Source organism: Podarcis muralis, chromosome 5 (assembly GCF_964188315.1).
Source record: "Podarcis muralis chromosome 5, rPodMur119.hap1.1, whole genome shotgun sequence".
NCBI classification, from domain to species: Eukaryota; Metazoa; Chordata; class Lepidosauria; order Squamata; family Lacertidae; genus Podarcis; species Podarcis muralis.
In genome coordinates, this window is record NC_135659.1 from 5,848,779 (window position 1) to 5,870,503 (window position 21,725).

Below are 21,725 nucleotides of genomic sequence, written 5' to 3' on the forward strand. Positions count from 1 at the left end.
CCTAGCTATCTTCCCTTGTTGAGACAGCAATATCTGAACTACTGTAGCTACTCACCAGCCATCAGGCAGTATTGTTGGAGTGCTGTCAGCACCGTGGATTGAAGGGTTAGTGAGAATAATAAAAAGAGCACCTAGTTATATCCCCAAGGAAGGGAAATGCCTTCACCCCACTTCTGCAAGGACATAATAAATCAGAAGGGAGTGTGCTGTTCTCAGTGTTCCCACTAAACTCCAGCATCACAGTGGTTTGTCACAGAGGCTTCGTTTCCCCTTGGAAAGGGTATAATCTCCTGTTCTGACGACGTTTGTCCCATTCTGCCTTTCAAGAAGTTGAAAAATGAACTTTTTAATACTGTGTCAACATGGAGAACAGAGAACCTAAATCTCCTCTTTCTTTGAATGTATTACTGCAGAATAATTACCACTCCCTGGTTCTGTAGTTATGGACTATACAATTCTGGGAGCTGCTTTCAGTCCATGCCACGGAGCTGTTTGCCCTTTTGACAGCAGCAGCAGCAGCTCCCTGCACTGTGTTGCAAGCTGAAAATCGCTTTGGAAATGGCCCCAAATGTGGGCTGACAAGTTGTGTGCTGTGCTGCTGCCAGAGAAAAAGATGCAGAAGCCCCCCTGTCCACAGAGACAGAGAGCTCCCCACAAGAAAGAACTTCAGTAACGGCCACACTGTTGCTTTATGCTCCTCCACTGTACAAATGTGTTCAGTGCCCACCTTTTCCATGCCTGGAATATACCAATTTATGCATATACAAAGAAGGGGGGGAGGGATAAAAATTCAGCTTGAAAAGGGAGTAACTAGTCCACATTATATGACTCTAATGTTAGCCTAAAGGGCTGTGGACTACTACCTGTGTGTAAGTTTCCGCCTCTTCCAGTGGATGACTCCTTCATACGGCATGGGAGGAGGAGGAGGAGGAAGAGGAGGAGTTAAACATACCCGTCCATAAGCACCCAAAAGTGCTCATGGATCTAGACCTTAGCCTTTAGGGTCCCACTCTCAAAACATTAAAACTCATGGTCATCCAATGAATCTGAGTGTTGGAAGTTTCATGACAGGCCAAAGAAAGTACTTCTTCATGCAGCTCATAGTTCAACTGTGGAACTCTCTCCCACTTGAATGGGGAGTCGACAAATTCATGGAGAACGCTATTGATGGCTGCTAGACATAATTGCTATGCTCTGGCTCCACAGCTGGAGGCAGCAATGCTTCTGAATGTCAGTTGTGGAAACTGCAGGAGGGGAGAGGACATCTGTGCTCAAATCTTGCTAGGGGAATTAGATGGAGGATTGGCCTGATCCTAAAGGCTGTCTTAATGTGTGTGTGTGTGTGTGTGTGTGTTGCTGATAATACTGATCTGTGGAATTCCAACACTGTTCTAGGGACCCCCATGTTCTAACAAGCAACACAATCCATGAAAGAGCATCTAAAGAAAAACTGAAGTGAATGCTGCTGCTAAAATGGAATTCCATTGAGCAAAGTAAGAAGAGCTGACGTAGTTATCTGTGAAAGACTCTGTGCCCACAATTGTGCATTTAATTGGATTCTTCATTAGATATGGGCAGTTTTCTAAAGAGCTCTGTGAGAACATTTTATATTGCCTGTGCATATGTATGTGTATGCATTTTTTTAAGCGTTCATGTACATCTTTCTTTTTAGCATTTTCAGATGGCCAACCCCTCAGTCCAATTGTGCACAGTTTCTTATCCGTTGGAGGAGTTAGATGTCAACTCACAGACATGTTCCCAAGCCTGCATTTTTAAAACTTGCATTGTGTTAATATATTGTTCTGTGGTTATTGTGTTGCGTTTTAATTCATGCCAGCTTCTTCAAGTGCTCTGTGAGCACAGCAAATGGGCAAGGATATAGCAACAACAATTCCTTCTGGAATACTGTTTCCCATGTCACACTTGAAATCTGCAGAGCAGAGGGTTCATTCTTTCTCCCATAATGGCTAGGCTGCCAGTATTTCAAAATCCTCCACAAGTGGGACTGTTGTTTCTGCTTTTTTATATCTTAAGTATCAGCTGCCATGTGCAAAACTCCAGATTATCTTAAAAGCATTCCTGTGCAATGAGTAAAATAGGGATGTGGAGCGCTCAGGTATCTGATACCCAGAGTGAGATACTGCCTATATAGAGGCCATTCACTGTATTTTCTTGTTCTCACCACAAGGTGGCAGTTTTGCACTGTTTCTACACTTGAATTGAAACATCTCTTTTTCCTCCTGCATGCCAAGATGGCCAGTGTTCATATTAATTATTGTTATGCTATTGCTAAACAGTTAGAGAAACTCATTGCTGAATCAGGGAATATTCAGTCGCTCCAGTCTCCTCATAGTTGATTTTAGAGGGGCGTTTCCCGTGAAAATAGCCTTTTCTTTTAAAAGATAAATTCTGTTCTTTGAATTCTAAATGTCGCATATATAATTTTGCTCAATTTTTATCAAAAACATCACTACCTAACCTGGTGATGGTCCACCTCTGCAAATGTGACTCTTTAGGACAAACTGTTGTCAGGCAGGAACAAGTTTGTGTGTGTCAAACTTGGCCCTCCAGCTGTGGTTGGACTACCGTTCCCATCATCCCTGACCACTGGTCCTGTTAGCTAGGGATGATGGGAGTTGTAGTCCCAAAAGATCTGGAGGGCCAAGTTTGGCCATGTCTGGTCGAGAGGATGCCATTATGCAGTGTTTTGCCCAGTGTTGTATAGGGTTTATGGGTTTATGGGGTGATTTCTGGCAGGGTGAAAGAGCCGGTTCAGAGAAGCCCTCATAGACATGGGAGTTTCAAGCTTCGAAGAGACTAGTCAGCCAGATTTTTAAAAAATCTAGTTAGGAAATTAATACAATTTTCTGGGCCAATAGAGCTCTAAACTGATGCAGGCAGAATAACCTCAAGTGCTTCAAATGGATTGGGTGAACTTCTTGCACTCCTCCAACTGAGGCCTAGATCCTTAACCTAGAGCCTGGACCTGGGCTGTCCCACCTCAGACTGCAGGTGATACTCACATGATTGAATGTTCTCCCATACCAAATGTTCCCTCCACATAGAAAAATGGATGTCAAGGTAGAGATCCTAGCCAGGGGCATAGCTAGGGATCAGTTAGGTTGGATCCTGCCAAGGTCCAGGGTGTGTGTGTGTGTGCAAAAATTGCACCTCTCCACTCTGGCTTGGAGTGGCTCCCTGGGCCACCGCTCTGTGTGGCCAGCTCCTTGGCAAGGCTGCGAGGGACCCCAGACAGGCCCCTGATACGCTCGTTTTCTATGTGTAAGCGTCTTCGCGTCTTCTTTTTTTAAAAATGCTGGAGAACATTTAATTGTGTGCCCCCCCCCCCCGCACTGCCTGAAGCAGGACAGCCCAGACACAGGTTTATCATCATGGAAGTTTCTGAGGCTGCAGTTTGGAGGGGCAGACTAGTGGAGATTCTGACTAGGAGAACAGCATGGAGGGGAAGGGTTAGTCATCATCATCATCATCATCACATGCCAACCCAGGCACTGCTCCAAAGAACCTGGTGGACGGCCACCATTGCTGCATTTCACGTGGGGTTGGGGGGGTGGGGAATGTTGGTAGATCCCAACACAAATCTCCACACAACGTGTTGTTTCAGCCTCCAAACATTCTGCTCGAAGGTAGACAACAATTAAGGAGTTTTATGAGGGCTAGTGAGGAGTTAAGTGCCTTGCTTTTGCAATATTGACACGTTTCACGCCCAGGGATGTTCTCCCCACACCCAAAAAAGGGGCTCAGGTTTGGTGCATCGTGCTGTTAACTGAAAGCGTCCCTCTGCTCTGCCCCTCCATGGTCTTTGTGGGTTGGCACTGACTAGTCTGTGTCGATGCAACTGGAAGCCGCTGCCACAAAATGCGTGGCTACAGAGGGAGGTGGCTGCACTTTGAAGTTATTTTCACCAATGGACTGGTGAGGGGAAGGAACATGGGCTTTTTAAAGGGACATTGACTCTGTTAAACTCCCCTTTCAGAAGTTGACTTTAAAGCAGGTAAATGTTTAAACGCCTGAGAGAAATTTAGTTGGAGTGCCTATAAAATTGGTACAGCATGGGAGCAATACAGGTGAGAGACATTTAGTTCCAAAATCATTTCGACACACGAGCAAGTCGATTTGCTTGCCTTTGTTTTGGGGAACATGACCTAGGGTTTGTGTTGGGATGGAAGGATGAAGTGTCTTCGCCTGCCTTGTGTGAAGGGTGGCGCAAATGCCAGGTCTTTAAAGGAACGGAGCCGCGAGGCCTCTGCAAGTGGGTTCAGTAAGTTTCCAGATTTTGGAATCTTCTTCCCCGACTGATGGACATTTGCTGGCTCAGCAGGCATCACCGTGAAAATGTCACTTAGTTCATGTAGCAGCAGCAACAATGGGCAACCAGAGCTCTGGGAGCCGACCTTGGTACCCGCTGGCAGAACAGGCTGGCATGTGAACAGAAGCACCCCACGTACAGTAGAAACTGGGTTAAGAAGGAAAACCTTAAATAAAGCCATTTTCTAATAGGTTCAAGAGAGAACAAAAAAACTCTTCTTTTATGGAGGTGTGCTGGGTAGGAACTCAATAAAGTCACTGGGAATGACAGCAAAGCATCAAGGTTGTTCTCTTACCAAGTGAGCCATCCCTCAGGGGCGTCATGGCTTCCCTCAGCCACTCAGTATGGAGCAGGCTGCTACCTTTTGTCCTCTCCTTTTCAGATTATAAAAGACAAACAAATGACAGAAAAGGACTGCTTGTCCAGAGGGATCCTGGCCCCTTCACAGCTGCAGGGACCGCCGCTTCCTCCCCAGGGTGTTGCGATGGTTGTAGGGCCTCATCTTCATTTCCACAAAGGGTATGGAGAACTCGTGTCCTTTCCAGTGGTACCAGTTAATACCCTGTGGGAAAAGCAGGGGGAAAGTCATTGCCAAAGGGATAGGGATACAGTGGTACCTCGGATTACGGACGCTTCAGGTTACAGACACTTCAGGTTAAAGATTCTGCTAACCCATCAATATTGCCTCGGGTTAAGAACTTTGCTTCAGGATGAGAACAGAAATCACGCAGCGGGAGGCCCCATTAGCTAAAGTGGTGCTTCAGGTTAAGAACAGTAAGAATGGACCTTCAGAACGAATTAAGTTCTTAACCTGAGGTACCACTGTACTTGGGATAATTAAGGTAGCATAACAAGAAGGAAGGATGCTATGAGGAGTGGAACAGGGCACTCACAACCACTTCCTACTGAAATACTTTAAGGCTTAAAAAAAAGCAGGATTGGCTTTATTCTGTTTATAATTATAAGATTTAAACCTCAGAGCACTTTTATTCAAAGAACATTAGGCCTGATTTGCACGTTCAGAAGAATGAAGGGATAGAGACCTGAGATGGTAAAGAGAACTGCTTTGGGCTTCGGCAGGAGGACCATTTTAATGAATGCTCCCCACGTGAAAAGCTCAGTTTAAGTAGAATACTAACATAGCTGGAAGAGGGAGAGGCAAGGTAAACTTTCTCCCCGATAGCCTAGTGCTCTCTGCCACCCCAGAAGTTGTAGCACTGCATTATTTAGCATTGTAAAGGCCAGGACTTGAGATGACAGAAGCCTCCGCTATACCACTTTAGACTGCAGGTAGGAAATTGTATTTTTTAAAATAAAAAAACCCCGATTCCCTATATAAAAACTCCACACAGACATAAAACCACCCTATGAAAGAAAACTACTTTGTGTAGTGCTTTCACTGCTGTGCTGGTTCACTATAAGCAGGGAGCTTGTCACCAGGTGATAAGAGCTCATGCTCTTAACCACGCAGCTCTCTGCTGATGAGCTAAGAGGCTTGCAAAACGTATCATTAACAAGCAGAGAAGCTGAGCTCCTGTTTGCAGCTCTGAACTGACCCTCCACTTACCTGGCTGTGTCGGGACTCGCCATACTTGCCATTGAGGTTAGTCCTGTGACAGTTCTTATACCACCAGGCCCCTTTGTATGACATGGCACAGTTTGTGACGGCAACATCGTTGTCTCTGTCTCTGGTGGAAAATGGGCGCCCTTGATGATATGTGAGTGAATCCCCTGCAACAGAAGACAGGTCATTTTCCTTCTGCCTGCAAAGGGACAGCTCAAGCTGAGTTCATGCATGTATGTTTGCCGCTCGGTGGCTCCACTGGTTTTGGCTCTGTGCAGAACAAGCACTGAGGGCTTGTCCTCACTTCCGCTTTCCCCCTTGCTTTCTCCTGGGAAAACCCACTCTTTACTTCCTAATCGGAGCAAACGCCAGTCGGGTGTTTCAGTGGATTGACGTTTGATCTGATTCAGCGTTAAACGGCAGGTCTTCCTGGGGAAAGCAGTGAGGTGAATAGAAAACTACTCCGACCCATGTCTAGAAAGCATGGGACAAGTGGGAAACTGCTTGGACCCCTGCTTTCTAGGGGCAGGGCAAGCAAAATGCGTACGAGTCCCGAGTTGTGAGAGTGGCCCAAATTAAGAATCAAGCAGAAGCAGCTTCTGGGGGTTGCTGCACGTATGTGGTGCACAGTGTGGGAGTCTTTTTGTGTTTCAGGCAGCCTGACATATTGTTTGACACCCACTGCCCCAGTACATGCATCTTTTATGCTATTTCCAGAGCCATGTTAGTTTCCGGCAGCATCTTCTAGGCTGGTTAAGAACACCTGCTGTTGCATCAACACCACTGTTTTCTCACCGTCCCACCCTCAAGAACAACTGGTGTAATTACACGACCCATTAGGCATGTCTACCTCATAGCATCACGTATGGCAAAGGAAGCCCTCTCACTATCCTCATTCTGATCAGGAGGGCATAGGGCATGTCTCCTCACTGCCTTGGCATCAGTGATGTGTGCCAGTCTCTCCCCCTTCCCTCATTCAGAGTGAAGAAAGGTGTGCAGCATGGCAGAGGATATACTGCCCACCCAAACTGTTTGCTTATGCGCATGTGCTTATGAATACACAAAGCAAATAATTGGGCCTAGTACACAGAGTTTTTAAACTCCCTAGCGAGGAACATCTGTGTGGATACTTCTCCTCTGGGTGGGGATTCTATAACACAGGAGACTGTCCTTTTTACTTCCTTCTGCTTCTGAGGAGACTCTCTATTCTATCATGCTTCTAAACTTATCAGACATGTGTCTGGGGGCTCCACACACACACAGCCTATTTTGAAACCAGCTTTTGGGTTTTGTACCTGAGAGGTTTTCTTACCTGTATTGTATTTGCTGCCTGCATTGAAATGTAAGTAAACCTTTTTTGATTATCTTACTAAAAATGTGTGGTTCCCTTTCTGCAATTAGGGTGATGAAAGGGAGGTCCAGAGACCACAAATAAAAGGGATAAAAATGTGTGATTGCCTTATTCCGAAACTTAAGTAAGATGCAAAACATGCAAGTGTTGTACTCTGCTAAAACAGCTTCACAACCTACCTACTTTTCATATTCCTTGCACAAACACGGGATAGGAGGTATAAATTTCAATGTGCAGATTTAATCATCAGTCCATCACCTACACATTGCCATCAGTATGGCTTGAGGAACGTGGAAAGTTCCAGTTGCCATAACAGGTGAACACTTTGTCACCCTTTGAGCTCCTTTGAAAATTCACTGATGGGGGGGGGGGGCGGGAGAGAGAGAAAAACAAAAATGTTTGCAAAAATCACCCCACCCCATTTTTGGCTCAGCATTAGACTGGCTTCCATTTTAGAAGCTCATCATCACTGATAGATACAAGGGGGAGACAGATGTTTACATGTTTTGGCCAAGTGTTATATGGGAGCATATGAATCTGCAGTCTAGGGTTTCAGATGAATGGGTCCATCTACCTCATCTAAGCCACTGCGACATGAGATGACCTTATGTGGAGATGTCAGGGGTTGAACCCGGGACCTTTTGCATGCAAAGAAGGATCACCACCAAGCTATGTTTGTTATATCCTCAGGAGACACTTGGGCTTACCTACTAACTATTATAAAGGCCACATTGCATACTTTCAAAAAAGCAGCTGCATGGGTCATATTTGTATATTCCCACCTTATGAATTAAACTGGAGAAGGAGGAGAATGAAATACATGGGTGGGGGTGGAGATAAATAGAAATGTGTTTGGTTTGCATGGAGAGAATTGGCTGATCTCTCGTGTGGGTGAGATGAGGCGAGAGCTGTTAAGCCTGAGGAAAAATGTCTTGGAGTAGTGAGTGGGGAATGTGCCCTGAATCTGTACCAGCGGTGCCATTGTAGTCCCCTATCCGAAGCTTGTACAGGCTCCTGGCATCTCCAACGGAGAACTTGTCATAATATGCGAAGGCTGTTTCCTGGCCGTCTCTCATATCTATCCGCAGTTCATAGCGCCCCTGTGATGTGATCTTGTGCATATTGTCTAGTCCTAGAAAGACAATAAAAAAGAGTTTATAGGATTGCATGCCTAGAAATCATGTGAACAGCACAGTGTAAGAACTGGCTCTCAATGCACATGCTGCGATGTAGAATTGGGAGTAAAAGCAGAGTGGAAATTTGCCATACTCCATGTTGTTGTTGTTCAAACCCCTCTGTCCTGAGTCTAGCCTTTGTTGTCCAGGAGGTGCAAATCGGATGTGGGTTCTGGATAATGGGACCCAGAAGCCAAGCCTCATGCTGGAATGTCCATTTGTTGCTCTGTGATTCCTCCCTAACCTAACTGGCCGTTATAAGAATGCATGGAGTCAAGTGTAGATCAGCAATAAAAAACACCATTGTCTGTTAACTCTTTATAAAGATCCATGAGAACTGGGAAATAACAATTTTATCCCAATATTCCATAACCCAAGGGTGGGGAATCGCTGTTCCATGGGCATACATTGGGGAAGGGGGAACAGGAAACCCCCCCCCCCACATTGTGTGGGGTCCTCTGTGTGGGGCCAACCAAGTGTCAATCACCTGACAGTACCATGACAGCAGGTGACAACTTCAAAGGACAGAATCAGGAATGCACTCCTAATTTTTCCTTTCTTCCTTTGCAGGTGCAATGTGCATTTAAGAAAGATTTTTTGCCTTTGCCATCCAACGAGTTCAAGCTGGGCAGCAAGGCACAATGTTCCTTTGCCGGAGCAACTTGAATCTGAGCTTTGTGTGCCAAGAAAATGCCCTGCCACAAATGAGGCTTGCAGCTGGATTCGGCTCTGTGACAAACCCTGCTTGCAGAAGAACTGTTGGGAGCACATTCTAAGACCCCTGACTCTTCTTTCTTTCTTTCTTTCTTTCTTTCTTTCTTTCTTTCTTTCTTTCTTTCTTTCTACTGTTTTTATTTATTTTCCTGGTACAGAAGATAAATTTTGAGGAAACAATTGTTCCAACAGTAAACAATAAGTAACTTGTCCTGATAAAAGTACAGACTTTTGTCATGCCAGGTGTTAAAGTTTCATTTGATTCCTCTAAGAGATCATGCCAGATTTCCCCATGAGTGCTGGGTGGATTCCTGCCACAGTCTGATCAACTTATGTACTCAATAAACATTTGCCATATGAGAAACTAACATGCCAGGTGAGAGCAGCAAAGGGCAAACACAATCCTGGCTGTTTCTTTGAAGCCATGTCTTTTTTCTGGCCCATACCTGACTTCAGGTGTGGGGCAGGTGGGCATGGCTGTGGCAAAGCAGCCTCATGAGCCAAATTTTGATCCCTTGTGGCCCCAATTTGGCCTGTGTGACATAAGCTGTTGCTTTGGCCGTGCCTCACATAAGCTGTTGCCAGTACTCTGGCCTCTACAGCCAGCTCCTCCACGGTCCCCTGATTGCCCCCCGCCCAACTGTTTCAAGAATGGAATAAACTCATCAGATGTAGCCTTGGGCTCATCGGCTACACATATTTCTGCCTATAGGGTGAATTGCTTTTCTGCAATCTTTCTTCTTCACAGATAGCTCATGAGAAAATAAAAACTCAATAAAACAAGTTATATTTTCGGCAGTGCTAAAATTCCTACTTTTGCCACTAATAATACTCCAGGTGTGTCTCTGCAGTTTGCAAGCCAGGCTCCCCTTGCCCTCTGGAAAGATCCTGGTAATTGTAGCTTGGTGAACGTGTTGAGAATTGTGTGTTAGAGACCTTGAGCTCCTCTCATAGAACAGCAGTTCCCAGAGTTCCCTGGGGTGGTGGAATTATTATCAAATCAGTTTAATTATGTAGTGTTGATACATCCTTCCTACGCACCAGAGATAGGGCTAACATATTTTGCGTTAGATGTACATTTGCTTGATGTAACCCAAAAGAATTCCTCAGTTTATGCTTGGGCTTTTCCCTCAGCAGAAACTGCCAATCATGCTGAATAGCAGAGTTTATCTGTGATGCAGACAAAGCGCATTGAAATGGAACGAAATGACCCCATCTAGCTTGTTTTGTGAGCAAAAGGATGTTTGACCACAGTTCCATGGGGGCTAAAGGGCAATTAAGCTTGCTGCACTACCTAACAAATGAAGCAGCGACCAGGTCCCAGTTACGAGCCTTTCATGCCACAGAGCCCATCATTAATGAGGAACACGGACAGGACAAAGAATGGAGAAACCTGACAAGTCAAAAGGCAGATTGATGGAGAATGCAGGAAAAGTGAAAGAGACAGATAACTGTCTGATGATGCACAGAAGGCAAAGAAGAAATGAATGACAGAGAGAGAGAAACCAAGTGCGCCTGTTGCAAGACGATATGATGGACAGGTGTCTGGTTTCATGGCTGACAGTGACAGGGACAAGAAAAGGGTAAAGGTTTGTTACCCAGCCAGAACTCATCCTCTAAGTTTCCAAAGCCAATACGATAATCTGCCCACTTCCGAAAAAAATCTGTCAGCCCATTCTGCCGTCTCTGAAACACCTGCAGAGGAAGAAAGGACAAACCTTATGATATATGAGACACGTATACCTGTGGATGGCCTTTGTTACCGGGGAAATGGCAGGAGAACATGTGACCCTTCCAGGTGGAAACTTCAAATGAATAAACTTTAAGGTTTTAAAGTTCAGATAAACCTCAGGTGTCCCCATAGATTATTGTATATACATGAACATATGTATGCTCTGGGCAGAGTCACTGCCCATCATACATTCTTTTTATAACGCCTTCCTAGCTGTTCCAGAAAAGACTGAAATATTGTCTTGCTGCCATGCTCATTCCAGAAAATAAGGGATGCATCCCAGGTTTATCTGATCAACTTTTGCTGGACCACCTTTCAAGCAAGTCACTATGGCAGGATGGGTATTATATTGGATATGTACCATCCCTGCTCAGCCATGAGAATATAAAATTATCAACAACAGAACCCAGGTTTCAACTTTTGTGTTCAAATCAAAGGGAAGCACATTTAGCTCCACAGCACAGAGCAACTCGGTCTGTAGGGCCCATAGCATGAAATTGGACAAGCAGGCTTTGAAGTGGATAACACAGAAATATACTTTCTTTCAAAACGCTATGTTGGCTGTATTGAGAATCCATACTGTACGTTTATTTGGCTTGTACAGTGGTACCTCGGGTTACAGACGCTTCAGGTTACAGACTCCGCTAACCCAGAAATAGTGAGGCCCCATTAGCTAAAGTGGTGCTTCAGGTTAAGAACAGTTTCAGGTTAAGAATGGACCTCTGGAATGAATTAAGTTCTTAACCTGAGGTACCACTGTACAAGTATGTGTTCTGTGCCAGGAGCAGTATGGGTTTAAAGCTAGACTGTCCACTCTTGAGGACAACTGTCCTCTCCCTGACTTAGGCTACACCTGTACATGACCTCATAACAGCTCCCTGACTTTCTTGAGTCTTGAAGTTTCTTTTTCAAGAAAGTAAACACTATTCCCTGTTCAGCTAACTTCCTCCACAAACTCCCTCCATTGATTTCCTTGGCTTTCACATCCACCATAGTTAAGCTTAGAAAGGTACCACAGCTGCAAGAGTTCCAGGGCCGGCTTGCGCCTCCTACTGCCACATGTCAAGGTGCATCTGGTTCCCTGTTTATTAACATTCAGGAGGGATTTAAATACATTCATGTTAACCTGGGAATATGAGGGCTGAAATATACTGCTTCTGACAACCATGAAATTGTTAGTTGTGAGGACATGTGTCATAGAGCGAGCCGGTCAGTAAATCACACAGTGATTTACTCTTTTATTAGCAAAAACACGATCTTCATAGACTTGGCTGAGTGTCGGGCCTAATCATCTATATGAAGCCGCTGGGAGAGATCATCAGGGGGTTTGGACTGGGTGTTTATCAGTACGCAGATGACACCCAGCTCTACCTCTCCTTTAAATCAGAACCAGTGAAGGCGGTGAAGGTCCTGTGTGAGTGCCTGGAGGCGGTTGGAGGATGGATGGTGGCTAACAGACTGAGGTTGAATCCTGACAAGACAGAAGTACTGTTTTTGGGGGACAGGGAGCGGGTTGGTGTGGGGGATTCCCTGGTCTTGAATGGGGTAACTGTGCCCCTAAAGGACCAGGTGCGTAGCCTGGGAGTCATTTTGGACTCACAGCTGTCCATGGAGGCGCAGGTTAACTCTGTGTCCAGGGCAGCTGTCTACCAGCTCCACCTGGTACGCAGGCTAAGACCCTACCTACCCGCGAACTGTCTCGCCAGAGTGGTGCATGCTCTGGTTATCTCACGCTTGGACTACTGCAACGCGCTCTACGTGGGGCTACCTTTGAAGGTGACCCGGAAACTGCAATTAATCCAGAATGCGGCAGCTAGACTGGTGACTGGGAGTGGCCGCCGGGACCATATAACACCGGTTCTGAGAGACCTGCATTGGCTCCCAGTACGTTTCCGAGCACGATTCAAAGTGTTGGTGCTGGCCTTTAAAGCCCTAAACGGCCTCGGTCCTGTATACCTGAAGGAGCGTCTCCACCCCCATCATTCAGCCCGGACACTGAGATCCAGCGCCGAGGGCCTTCTGGCGGTTCCCTCATTGCGAGAAGTGAGGCTACAGGGAACCAGACAGAGGGCCTTCTCGGTAGTGGCGCCCGCCCTGTGGAACGCCCTCCCATCAGATGTCAAAGAGATAAATAATTACCTGATATTCAGAAGACATCTTAAGGCAGCCCTGTTCAGGGAAGTTTTTAATATGTAACGCTGTACTGTTTTAACACTGATTGGGAGCCGCCCAGAGTGGCTGGGGAAACTCAGCCAGATGGGCGGGGTATAAATAATAAATTATTATTATTATTATTATAATGAGCACAACAGCTCATCCACGATAGGTCTTACTCCATGAAACCATTTGCCAAGACTAAAGGTCCCCACCTCCCCATAGCCATCTATGTCTCCTCCTCTCTGGTGCTTTTTCCAAGCAATTGGAGTCTGTGCCTGGATGCAGCCTATCTTTGCGCCACCTGTTTCATCCCTCTCCTGGTTCTGGGAGGAAGGGAGCTTGTTGCAGCAGGAGTGGTAGACACCTCCGACTCTTCACCAGCCTGACTCATCTCTGCTTCTGGACCTGCCTCCTCTCGCTTGCTTCAGATTCTGCCTCTGATTCTGGACTTCTCTCTGCCACAGACTCTCCCAGCTCACTAAACCCGGCTACCTCTTCAGCTTCTGACACGTTCTCTTCCTAGTCTTCTCCCTCTGACCACTCATCGTTGTCCAACTACCAATCCCTGGGTTATGAGCCTTCCTCCCTTGGTGGTTCCTCAGCTGGTTCCACCCACCATTTCTCCGCGTCCAACCAGTCCATGACAAAATGTGACTCTCTTTAAATATTCTTCATGTTTAAAAACAATTGTATTATTTTACTGTTTGGTTGTTTGCCACCCTAGGCTCCTTTGAGAGGAAAGATGGGGCAAAAATGTAATCAATACTAATGGTAATAATGTTGGGTGCCAGATACTTTAAAAGCAAAAGTCAGCCCTATGTTATCCTGGCTTCTTTGCATACTTTGCAGCTGCAGCTATGCAATCACAGTGGACTGCATTCTCTTGCTTTGAAATATTCATGCATGGCATCAGGTATCTACTTAGCCACCCACCAGGCAGCTGAATGATGATGTCAGTCCCACAAGAAAAACTAACCGCCTTCCCTTTTGCCTGAGCAATGTCTGTTCCCCGTTGCTAACCGATAAGGCCACAGGCAACCTTGCCCATTACTCTTTGACTGAACTCTTCATGGTGGTACACCGTCCCCTTCATTAGCAGTCTTCCTCTGTACTCTAGTACATGGGGCTGGATTTCCCAGGTCCATGTTACTCCTGCCTTAAGACAGGAATTGATCATCTGGTTCCACAAGGAATGACATTTCCCTAATGCAGAGGAGGCTTCTGTACTCTTAAGGGTCATTATACACTCTGGTTACCAGCCTGTGAGCAGGGACAAGCCAATGCCCTCATGGGTGGTCTGACTCTGTAATCAATGGGGTGCTTCTTAGCAGTAAGCACTTAACAGCTATGGAAGGCTGTCAACAGGGGATACAAAGATATAAAGTGCTTTCTGAAAGATGCTCTGAAAAGGTACCTATGTGCTGGTCCTCCACATTACCAGGAGGCACATTGGAAGGCAAGACCGTAATGTTTATATAAAATGCAAATGTAAAATCCTTACAAGTGAAAATGTGAGCAAAACTGGCTTTGCACCACACCTTGATTAACATTTGGTAGGACCACAAAGAACCAGGAAAAGTTGCTTCTGAGGCGAAATCCTGCCTGCTAGCCTTTCGGGGGCCATCCTGGGTCTATTGTGCGCTTCCCGTAGCTGCCATATGTTGAGCAGTGAAATGCAAATTTTGAAAGACACCGTCGATTAATTTCCTTGATAGCATCATGAATCAACTCCAGCTTCACTCTCCAAAGGAGTTGCATGTGTCAAATAAATCACCAGGAATCTCTCAGAGTGTAACTATTATTAACTTAGTCCCTAAGGCATGGAAAATAGAGTACCCTGGTGAGATGGTTCTAGTTATTGACTAGTGCCTTTTTCTCTTCTCTTCTCTTCTCTTCTCTTCTCTTCTCTTCTCTTCTCTTCTCTTTCACAGCCTAACTACACAATTAGAGGCATGCAACACTGTTCCCCACTCCTGGCCTCTTGGTTTTTCAAAGAGAAAAAGCTGCTTTGGGAGGGGCAATTTAAAAGTTGTACCAGGTGCTAATTAACCCTTTCCCTGGCTGTTGCTGGACTCCAGGCTGCTACCTCCACAGATTATTGTGTTTTATCCTCACAAAGATACATGTGGAACTCTATGGGGAGAAAAGCAGTTTGGATTTGGAACAGAGAAGCAGCAGAGAGAGAAAACATTTAGGCCCCATTTATCCATTCTAACTCCTTCCCTCCTTTTTCTCAAAAAAGAAAAATTGTGTGTGTGTGTGTGTGAGAGAGAGAGAGAGAGAGGCCTCTTCACATAAATTTAAATAACAGTGTGTGCATTGTATACTCCACAACAGCTAACATGGACGCCATCTTGTCAATCAAGCTACAGGGTAGACCTTAGAACCCAGCAAAGTTGAGGCTCCTCCTGCACAGTTGTCATTCACCATTGTGGGACTGTGCGTCCAGGCTGCCCATTGCCTCTGCTCTCTTAAGATATGGGATGTAGTGGCCAAATTTATACTGTTAGAACTGCTTCACATATTACATTTATCTAAAATACTATAAAGGTAAAGGGACCCCTGACCGTTAGGTCCAGTCGTGACTGACTCTGGGGTTGCGCGCTCATCTCGCTCTATAGGCTGAGGGAGCCGGCGTTTGTCCACAGACAGCTTCCAGGTCATGTGGCCAGCATGACTAAGCCACTTCTGGTGAACCAGAGCAGTGCATGGAAATGCTGTTTACCTTCCCACCGGAGCGGTACCTATTTATCTACTTGCATTTTGACGTGCTTTCGAACTAAGTGTGAACAGTGAGTGAGGATAAGCTTGCTTTTGCAAATATATGCATCATATATATATTGCATCATATGTACTTACTAGTCACAAGGAAGCCAGGATTGGCTGAAGCACCCTACTGAAAAGATCCTTAGCATCCTGGTAGTCTGGCTCTTGCAAGAATGGGGATGACAATGTTCACCATATGTAGGCAGATGTCAAGTGCAGAAATGAACACCGAAGGGACACTGCCTGCTTTGGCTATGTGCTGGTTCAGGGAGCGAAGGTCACCACACTTCCCAGGCACAGTGACATTTTCACGTCTCCTACCACTGGGTTGGTAAAGCTTGGCACCTGTTGTCCCTTAGAGCCCTGCCCTTCTAACTGAATTTTGCTACAATAAAATTCCAACTTACTTTCTTGGTTTAAGGCTCTTTTTAAAAAGATAGAGAAAGCTGTCAGCTGACTTAGACTGTCCTAGGCCAGTTTAAAAGCGAAGAGATAAAAAGAGGAGGACAAACATTATCCTACGACATGTCAAAAGTTCAAAATATAACTCAGTAGTTGCTGTGTGTGAAGTGGCAGACATTGTGCTGCATCTTGCCTTAGTGCTCATGTGCTCAATTGCGAGCTTGATGCATACGCTTTCCCCTCCCCATGGAGAGACTTAATTTCTAGAAACTAAGGAAAGTACTCAACCATGAAGAATTATAACTTCAGCCACTCAGTTTAACAAAATGTTAATAAGGCATTCCACACATACCCGACTCGAATATTGGACTCATGAATCACATAACTCTGTGAAGCCATTAAACCCTCATAAATATGACTTTTTGATTGAAGAAGAAGAAGAGGACTTGCATAACAAGTTTGTTTGTTCACTTACAATCCATCCGCCTCCATCCGTGGTCATATCACAGTACACTTGCACTCTCTGGCCAAGATCCCCATTAAGAGAGATGGTGTAAACACCGTTCATCATGTCGCCATTCATCAAATGTTGGGCACAATCTTGAGGATTCATAAACACACGACCTCCTGTAAAATTAGTGCAGTGAACACGTCAGCAGTGATATCACACCTCTGCTTGCCTATAACATTGGCAAACACTTTTGTTCATGATAAGCCAAGACCATGACAGGGAGGTCAGATCCTGTGAATGCTCTTGCTGTATGGAGAATAAACTGTGCCCATTTTTAAATTTAAATCAGTTTTGCTGATAACGGGGACACTAAGGGACACTTCGAGTCTGTTTAGCCTGGAGAAGAGGAGGTTAAGGGGTGATATGATAGCCATGTTCAAATATATAAAAGGATGTCATATTGAGGAGGGAGAAAGGTTGTTTTCTGCTGCTCCAGAGAAGCGGACACAGAGCAATGGATCCAAACTACAAGAAAGAAGATTCCACCTAAACATTAGGAAGAACTTCCTGACAGTAAGAGCTGTTCGACAGTGGAATTTGCTGCCAAGGAGTGTGGTGGAGTCTCCTTCTTTGGAGGTCTTTAAGCAGAGGCTTGACAACCATATGTCAGGAGTGCTCTGATGGTGTTTCCTGCTTGGCAGGGGGTTGGACTTGATGGCCCTTGTGGTCTATTCCAACTCTATGATTCTATGATTCTATGAGTGTCTGATATTGCACAAAGAAAAGATGGAAGACTGGAGGAAGTTGAGGGTATTGGCTTAATCTAGTCTAGGACTCCAGGTGGCAACAGGTATCAGGGATGAGTCTTCCTGAGAACCTTTTAACTTAGGACCTTCTATACTTAAAGCATGGGTTCAACCAGACTTCCTTTTGTGACAAATTTCTAGGCATAGATCCAGAGTTTAAAGCTCTGTGTCCAAGCAGGTTTGTTTTTGTCCCAGTACTTTCCGCTGGAAAAACCATGTTTTACTGCTGAATCGGAGCAAACGACAATCAGGTTTTCTGCGGATTGCTGTTTGATCCAATTCAGCGGTAAAGCACAGGTTTTCCTGGAGAAAGCACTTGGGACGTGGAGTTTTAAAACATGGACCTGTGCCTGAAGAGTGTGGCACAAAAGGAAGGCTGGACAAGCCCCATGAGGAAATAGGCCTCCCTAAGCAGAGGGTCACCTTATTTCAAGGAGACTCCAGGGCCTTGACAAGACTACGAAAACCTACAGGAAAATCTGGGTCTCCTACAGACTGAAATCAATGAAAGCAGGATTTTCATTGGCCCCAGGGCAGGGGTTCAGTGCTCTGCAAGCTCGTTGTCCAACCCATGGCTAGTGGAAGTTGAGGAAATATATATAAAATTACCAAAAGAGAAATGGGGTGGGGAAATCAAATTTGATTAATTTCTATAACTATACCATGGTGATTTGATTTTTCTTGGCACCAATGATGTTGTTTTATAAGTAAAAGTGTCTAATGTAGTCCGAGCGCTTAAAAAAATATTTATTTACTTATTACATTTATATACCCCCTTTGTCTTCCAAGGAGCTCAAAGTGGTATATGTGGTTCTCTCCCTCCCCATTTCATCCTGACAGCAACCCGGTCTCCCCACTTGGTCCACACTTCCCCTTGCCCTGCTGCTCTTTAGTGCAAAATTGGAACAAATGCCAATCTGGAGAAAACCCAAACTGCCATTTTCTCTGAGCACTAAAGAGCGTTTTTCCCCGGGGGGGGGGGAGCACTAGGACAAGAGGAAGTCTGGATAAGCCCTTAGTCTTATATCACAGAATTCTCTCCCCCCAACCCCAGAACAACCCACTCCCCTCTCAGCCAACAAAAGGCTAACTGTGGTTACTCCTCTGGAAGAAGCCTTGCTCACAGAATCTCTCCCCCCCCCCCGCCCTCCTTTAACTATTTCCTCCTCCTTAACTGTTGCTCTGTCAGGGGGACTTGTTTCAATTTCATAACATCCAAGCCTCTTGTGAATCCCCTGGTGCTCCATAGTGATTACTTATTTCAATTCATATTCATACCTTTTGAACTCTAAACAGACCTTGGAAGACCTGGGCGACATTAATAATAAAGTTTCCTTTGTGCCACTTATCTCGCAATTCTCCTAGAATCTCATGTACATGTGAGCCACAACGGACAGCTATTAGCATGGCTGGGGGAATGAAAGCACCTTGTTATGTCTCTAGTCAACCTGAGCAGGTTCAAGTCTTTCAGTGTACAACTGGGGATTTTCTCTTTTGTTAATCACACTTTATTGTTCTCCTGGAAAGCCTTATGAGAATCAAAGGAGGCTGCTGCTGCTGCGATTCTTAGCTTTCTAGGGTCAAACTGCACATTATGCTGAGGGCATGTTTGAATCCTGCACTTGAGGTTCCCTGCATCTTTTGCTTTAGAAAGATCAGCTGCTGAAGATGGGGTTGGAAACTAAACTGGGGTTGTGATCTTCAGGGAGGTGTTCCTTCACCAGACCTTTCTCCTGCGCTGTATTCATGTGGAAACCCCCCCCCCCCCCGTTATTATTTGTCTCTGGATTCGCTATGTCCTGCAGATTTGCAGATTTAGCTTGGGAGGCAAATGGCGGTGGCGCAAGTGGTTCAAGGCTACCTGGTAAAGTCATCATGACAGAGATAAAATTCAAACCAAGCTGGTTTTCCTGACCTGTAGCCCAGTCACTTAGCCACTATATTACACCAGCTTTCTGTCATAACCCTGAAGCCCTTACTGCTATGTTATGCTGACTTTGTAATGAAAATACACTGTTTGGAGAGTACAGAAGTTGGTCACCTCAGCATTTATCAAAATATACCAACCATGTAAAAACCAGCGACACTACACTGAATTACGCCAGGAGGTCTGATATGCTTTTCATCTGTCAGCAAGATCAATCTAAAAGCTCTGCATTGGCTTTCATCCCTAGCAACATAAGTCACCCTAATCCTTTACACTAACTGAAGTGGAAGGGAGAATAATGCAACAGCCACCGATCTATAGCTGTATGAGGCAAGCAGGGTTTTGGGCTGTTGATAGCTGTTGCTGTTAACCGGCAGCCTTTTCAAAAACCTTTTCATGCACATCAATGAAGAATATATCCGCAGAAAGTTCAAAGGCAGCCCTTTTAGAATCCTAGATATAAACACCAAGTGATTTCAGAACTATATGGGTGGACAGCTCCTTCCTGCTTCTTTTGAACAATTTCGGTACAGATGTAATTGGATTCACTATCCAACCACTTTTGTGCATCCCCTTTCTAAACAAGCCATTCCACTCTGGGTGCCCTCTTGTGCTGTTCCACAATCTTCATGAGTCTACACAAGAGCATTCTCCAGTGAGATATTATTATTTCTGTAGACACCTGCTTCTTCCAAATGCACCTATTTGTAGCGTAAACTAATCTAAATTCAGGCTGTGGAGTCTGATTTTTTAAAAAATACTTGCTATATTATAAAGAAACAGATGTTAGGCAGTCAAACCTGTAGAGACAGATGTTCATTTTCACTGACCCAGGAAAACACTGTTATGTATTGAACTTCAGTTATTTAGGCCTGGAGCTGAGTGCAGGATGCTTGGAAGACTTTGACCTAACACCTTAATGTCTACCTTGCCTTGTAACAGTAGCTGCACTAGACTGCCTAGTTCAGTCCTGTAGTTAATCAATGGCTTCCTGCTGGTCCCAGGGGCATTTAAAGAGACGAATGAATAGTAATTCCAGAAGAAATTCATGGAGGACTCAGAGGATCCTTTGGGGCAATGTAATCAAGTGGCGGCTGGGCAATTCCAGATACTCTTGAATTTGCCTAGTCTAGTTCAATTTCAATCTAGTTTTGGGTAGAAACAGAGACTTACACTGGAGGAAACACAGGAGGAGTGTGATCCTTCTGGACCTTTGAGCAGCTCTGGATACCACTGACCACGGTTCCTCCCTGTACTAACTATCTGTGGTGGGAGCTGGGGGCCCAGAAAAATGATGTTTCTGCTTCTATATTGATCATGGGCTTCAGAAGTGGTGTTGGGAGATTGCCACTGTCCCCTGGCAGCTGTTCTGTGGTTTGCCACAAGGTTTTATTTTGCCCCTTGTGCTATTTAACCTCACTCAGAAGCTTCTTGTGGAGGTTATCTGGAAATTGGGAGTAATGTGTCATCAGTACACGGAAGACTCCCATTTCTACCCTTTTCATCAAATTCAGGTGAAGCTGTGGAGGTGCTAAAGTGCTCTCTGCAACTGGTCATGGACTGGATGGAGGCCAGTTAACGGAAGCTTGGTCCATATTTAGGCAGAGGAGCTTTTGGTGAGTGATATGTTTGGTGGTGGTATTCAGTCTGTTCTGGGTAGGGTTGAACTTTCTTCTGTTAGGAAGGACATAAAGGAAAATAAGATCTGGATGATGAAAACTTGGTTTGAACTGGATAATGAAGAATGGAGAGATCTCCTTATGCGGAGATCTGAAGACCTATGGATTACAAATTTGATCAAGATGGAAGTTGGAGCTTTTGGGACATTTAGCCTTAAAAAGAGTAAGAAACAAGATTTGAGCTCCACTTTTAAATGCAGAGGTCTGGCTGGAAGAAAAATGGACATTATTGAGACAGAGCTTCTCTGAGATTTGGTGTTTGATATAAAGGACTATCAAGAAAACTGGCAAAGGGGAACTGAGAGAGAATTAAGAGCCTCGGATGTGAGATCTCCAGGCTGAGAGCAGATAGACTGATGGACATGGGGGATAGAAACCGGGAAAGGGGAGTTGGAGCATGGGAATCCAAAGGGTGTACAACTATATTTTGATTTTTTCTTTTATTTCTTATTTTGTTTTCTTATGAGTACAAAAATGGGGAATTCGTGGAAGGGAATTGGGGTTGACCTTAGAAAAAGATTTTAATGTATAAAGACTGAGGTTTATAAGGTAAAATTGGCTATATAAAATCAACTAAATACAATAAGGTTAAAAATTGGGAATAAGAACTTGTTGAACTAAATAAGTGGAATTGGAATATAAGAAGGGGTGGGGTGGGGAAGTCTTGGAAA

The 21,725-nt window shown here is 45.0% G+C and overlaps 1 protein-coding gene and 1 long non-coding RNA gene across 4 annotated transcripts in view; one reads left to right on the top strand and one right to left on the bottom strand.

Annotated features, from left to right (window-relative positions):
• The first annotated feature begins 1,394 nt into the window (after positions 1-1,394).
• LOC144327746 (uncharacterized) lies at positions 1,395-9,921 on the top strand. Its single transcript, XR_013392835.1, has 2 exons — positions 1,395-1,493; positions 8,991-9,921. It is a non-coding gene; the product is annotated as an uncharacterized LOC144327746 (long non-coding RNA).
• Positions 3,573-21,725, bottom strand: part of TNR (tenascin R) — a 384,528-nt gene continuing 366,375 nt past the window's right edge. For all 3 annotated transcript variants that reach the window (XM_077928219.1, XM_077928217.1, XM_077928218.1), the window contains 5 exons: positions 16,667-16,818; positions 10,733-10,829; positions 8,216-8,377; positions 5,898-6,061; positions 3,573-4,892 (listed from right to left, as the gene is read on the bottom strand). In XM_077928219.1, the coding sequence (XP_077784345.1) occupies positions 4,773-4,892; positions 5,898-6,061; positions 8,216-8,377; positions 10,733-10,829; positions 16,667-16,818 (695 nt within the window). In that variant the 3' untranslated portion in view covers positions 3,573-4,772. The remainder of the gene's footprint in view (positions 4,893-5,897; positions 6,062-8,215; positions 8,378-10,732; positions 10,830-16,666; positions 16,819-21,725) is intronic.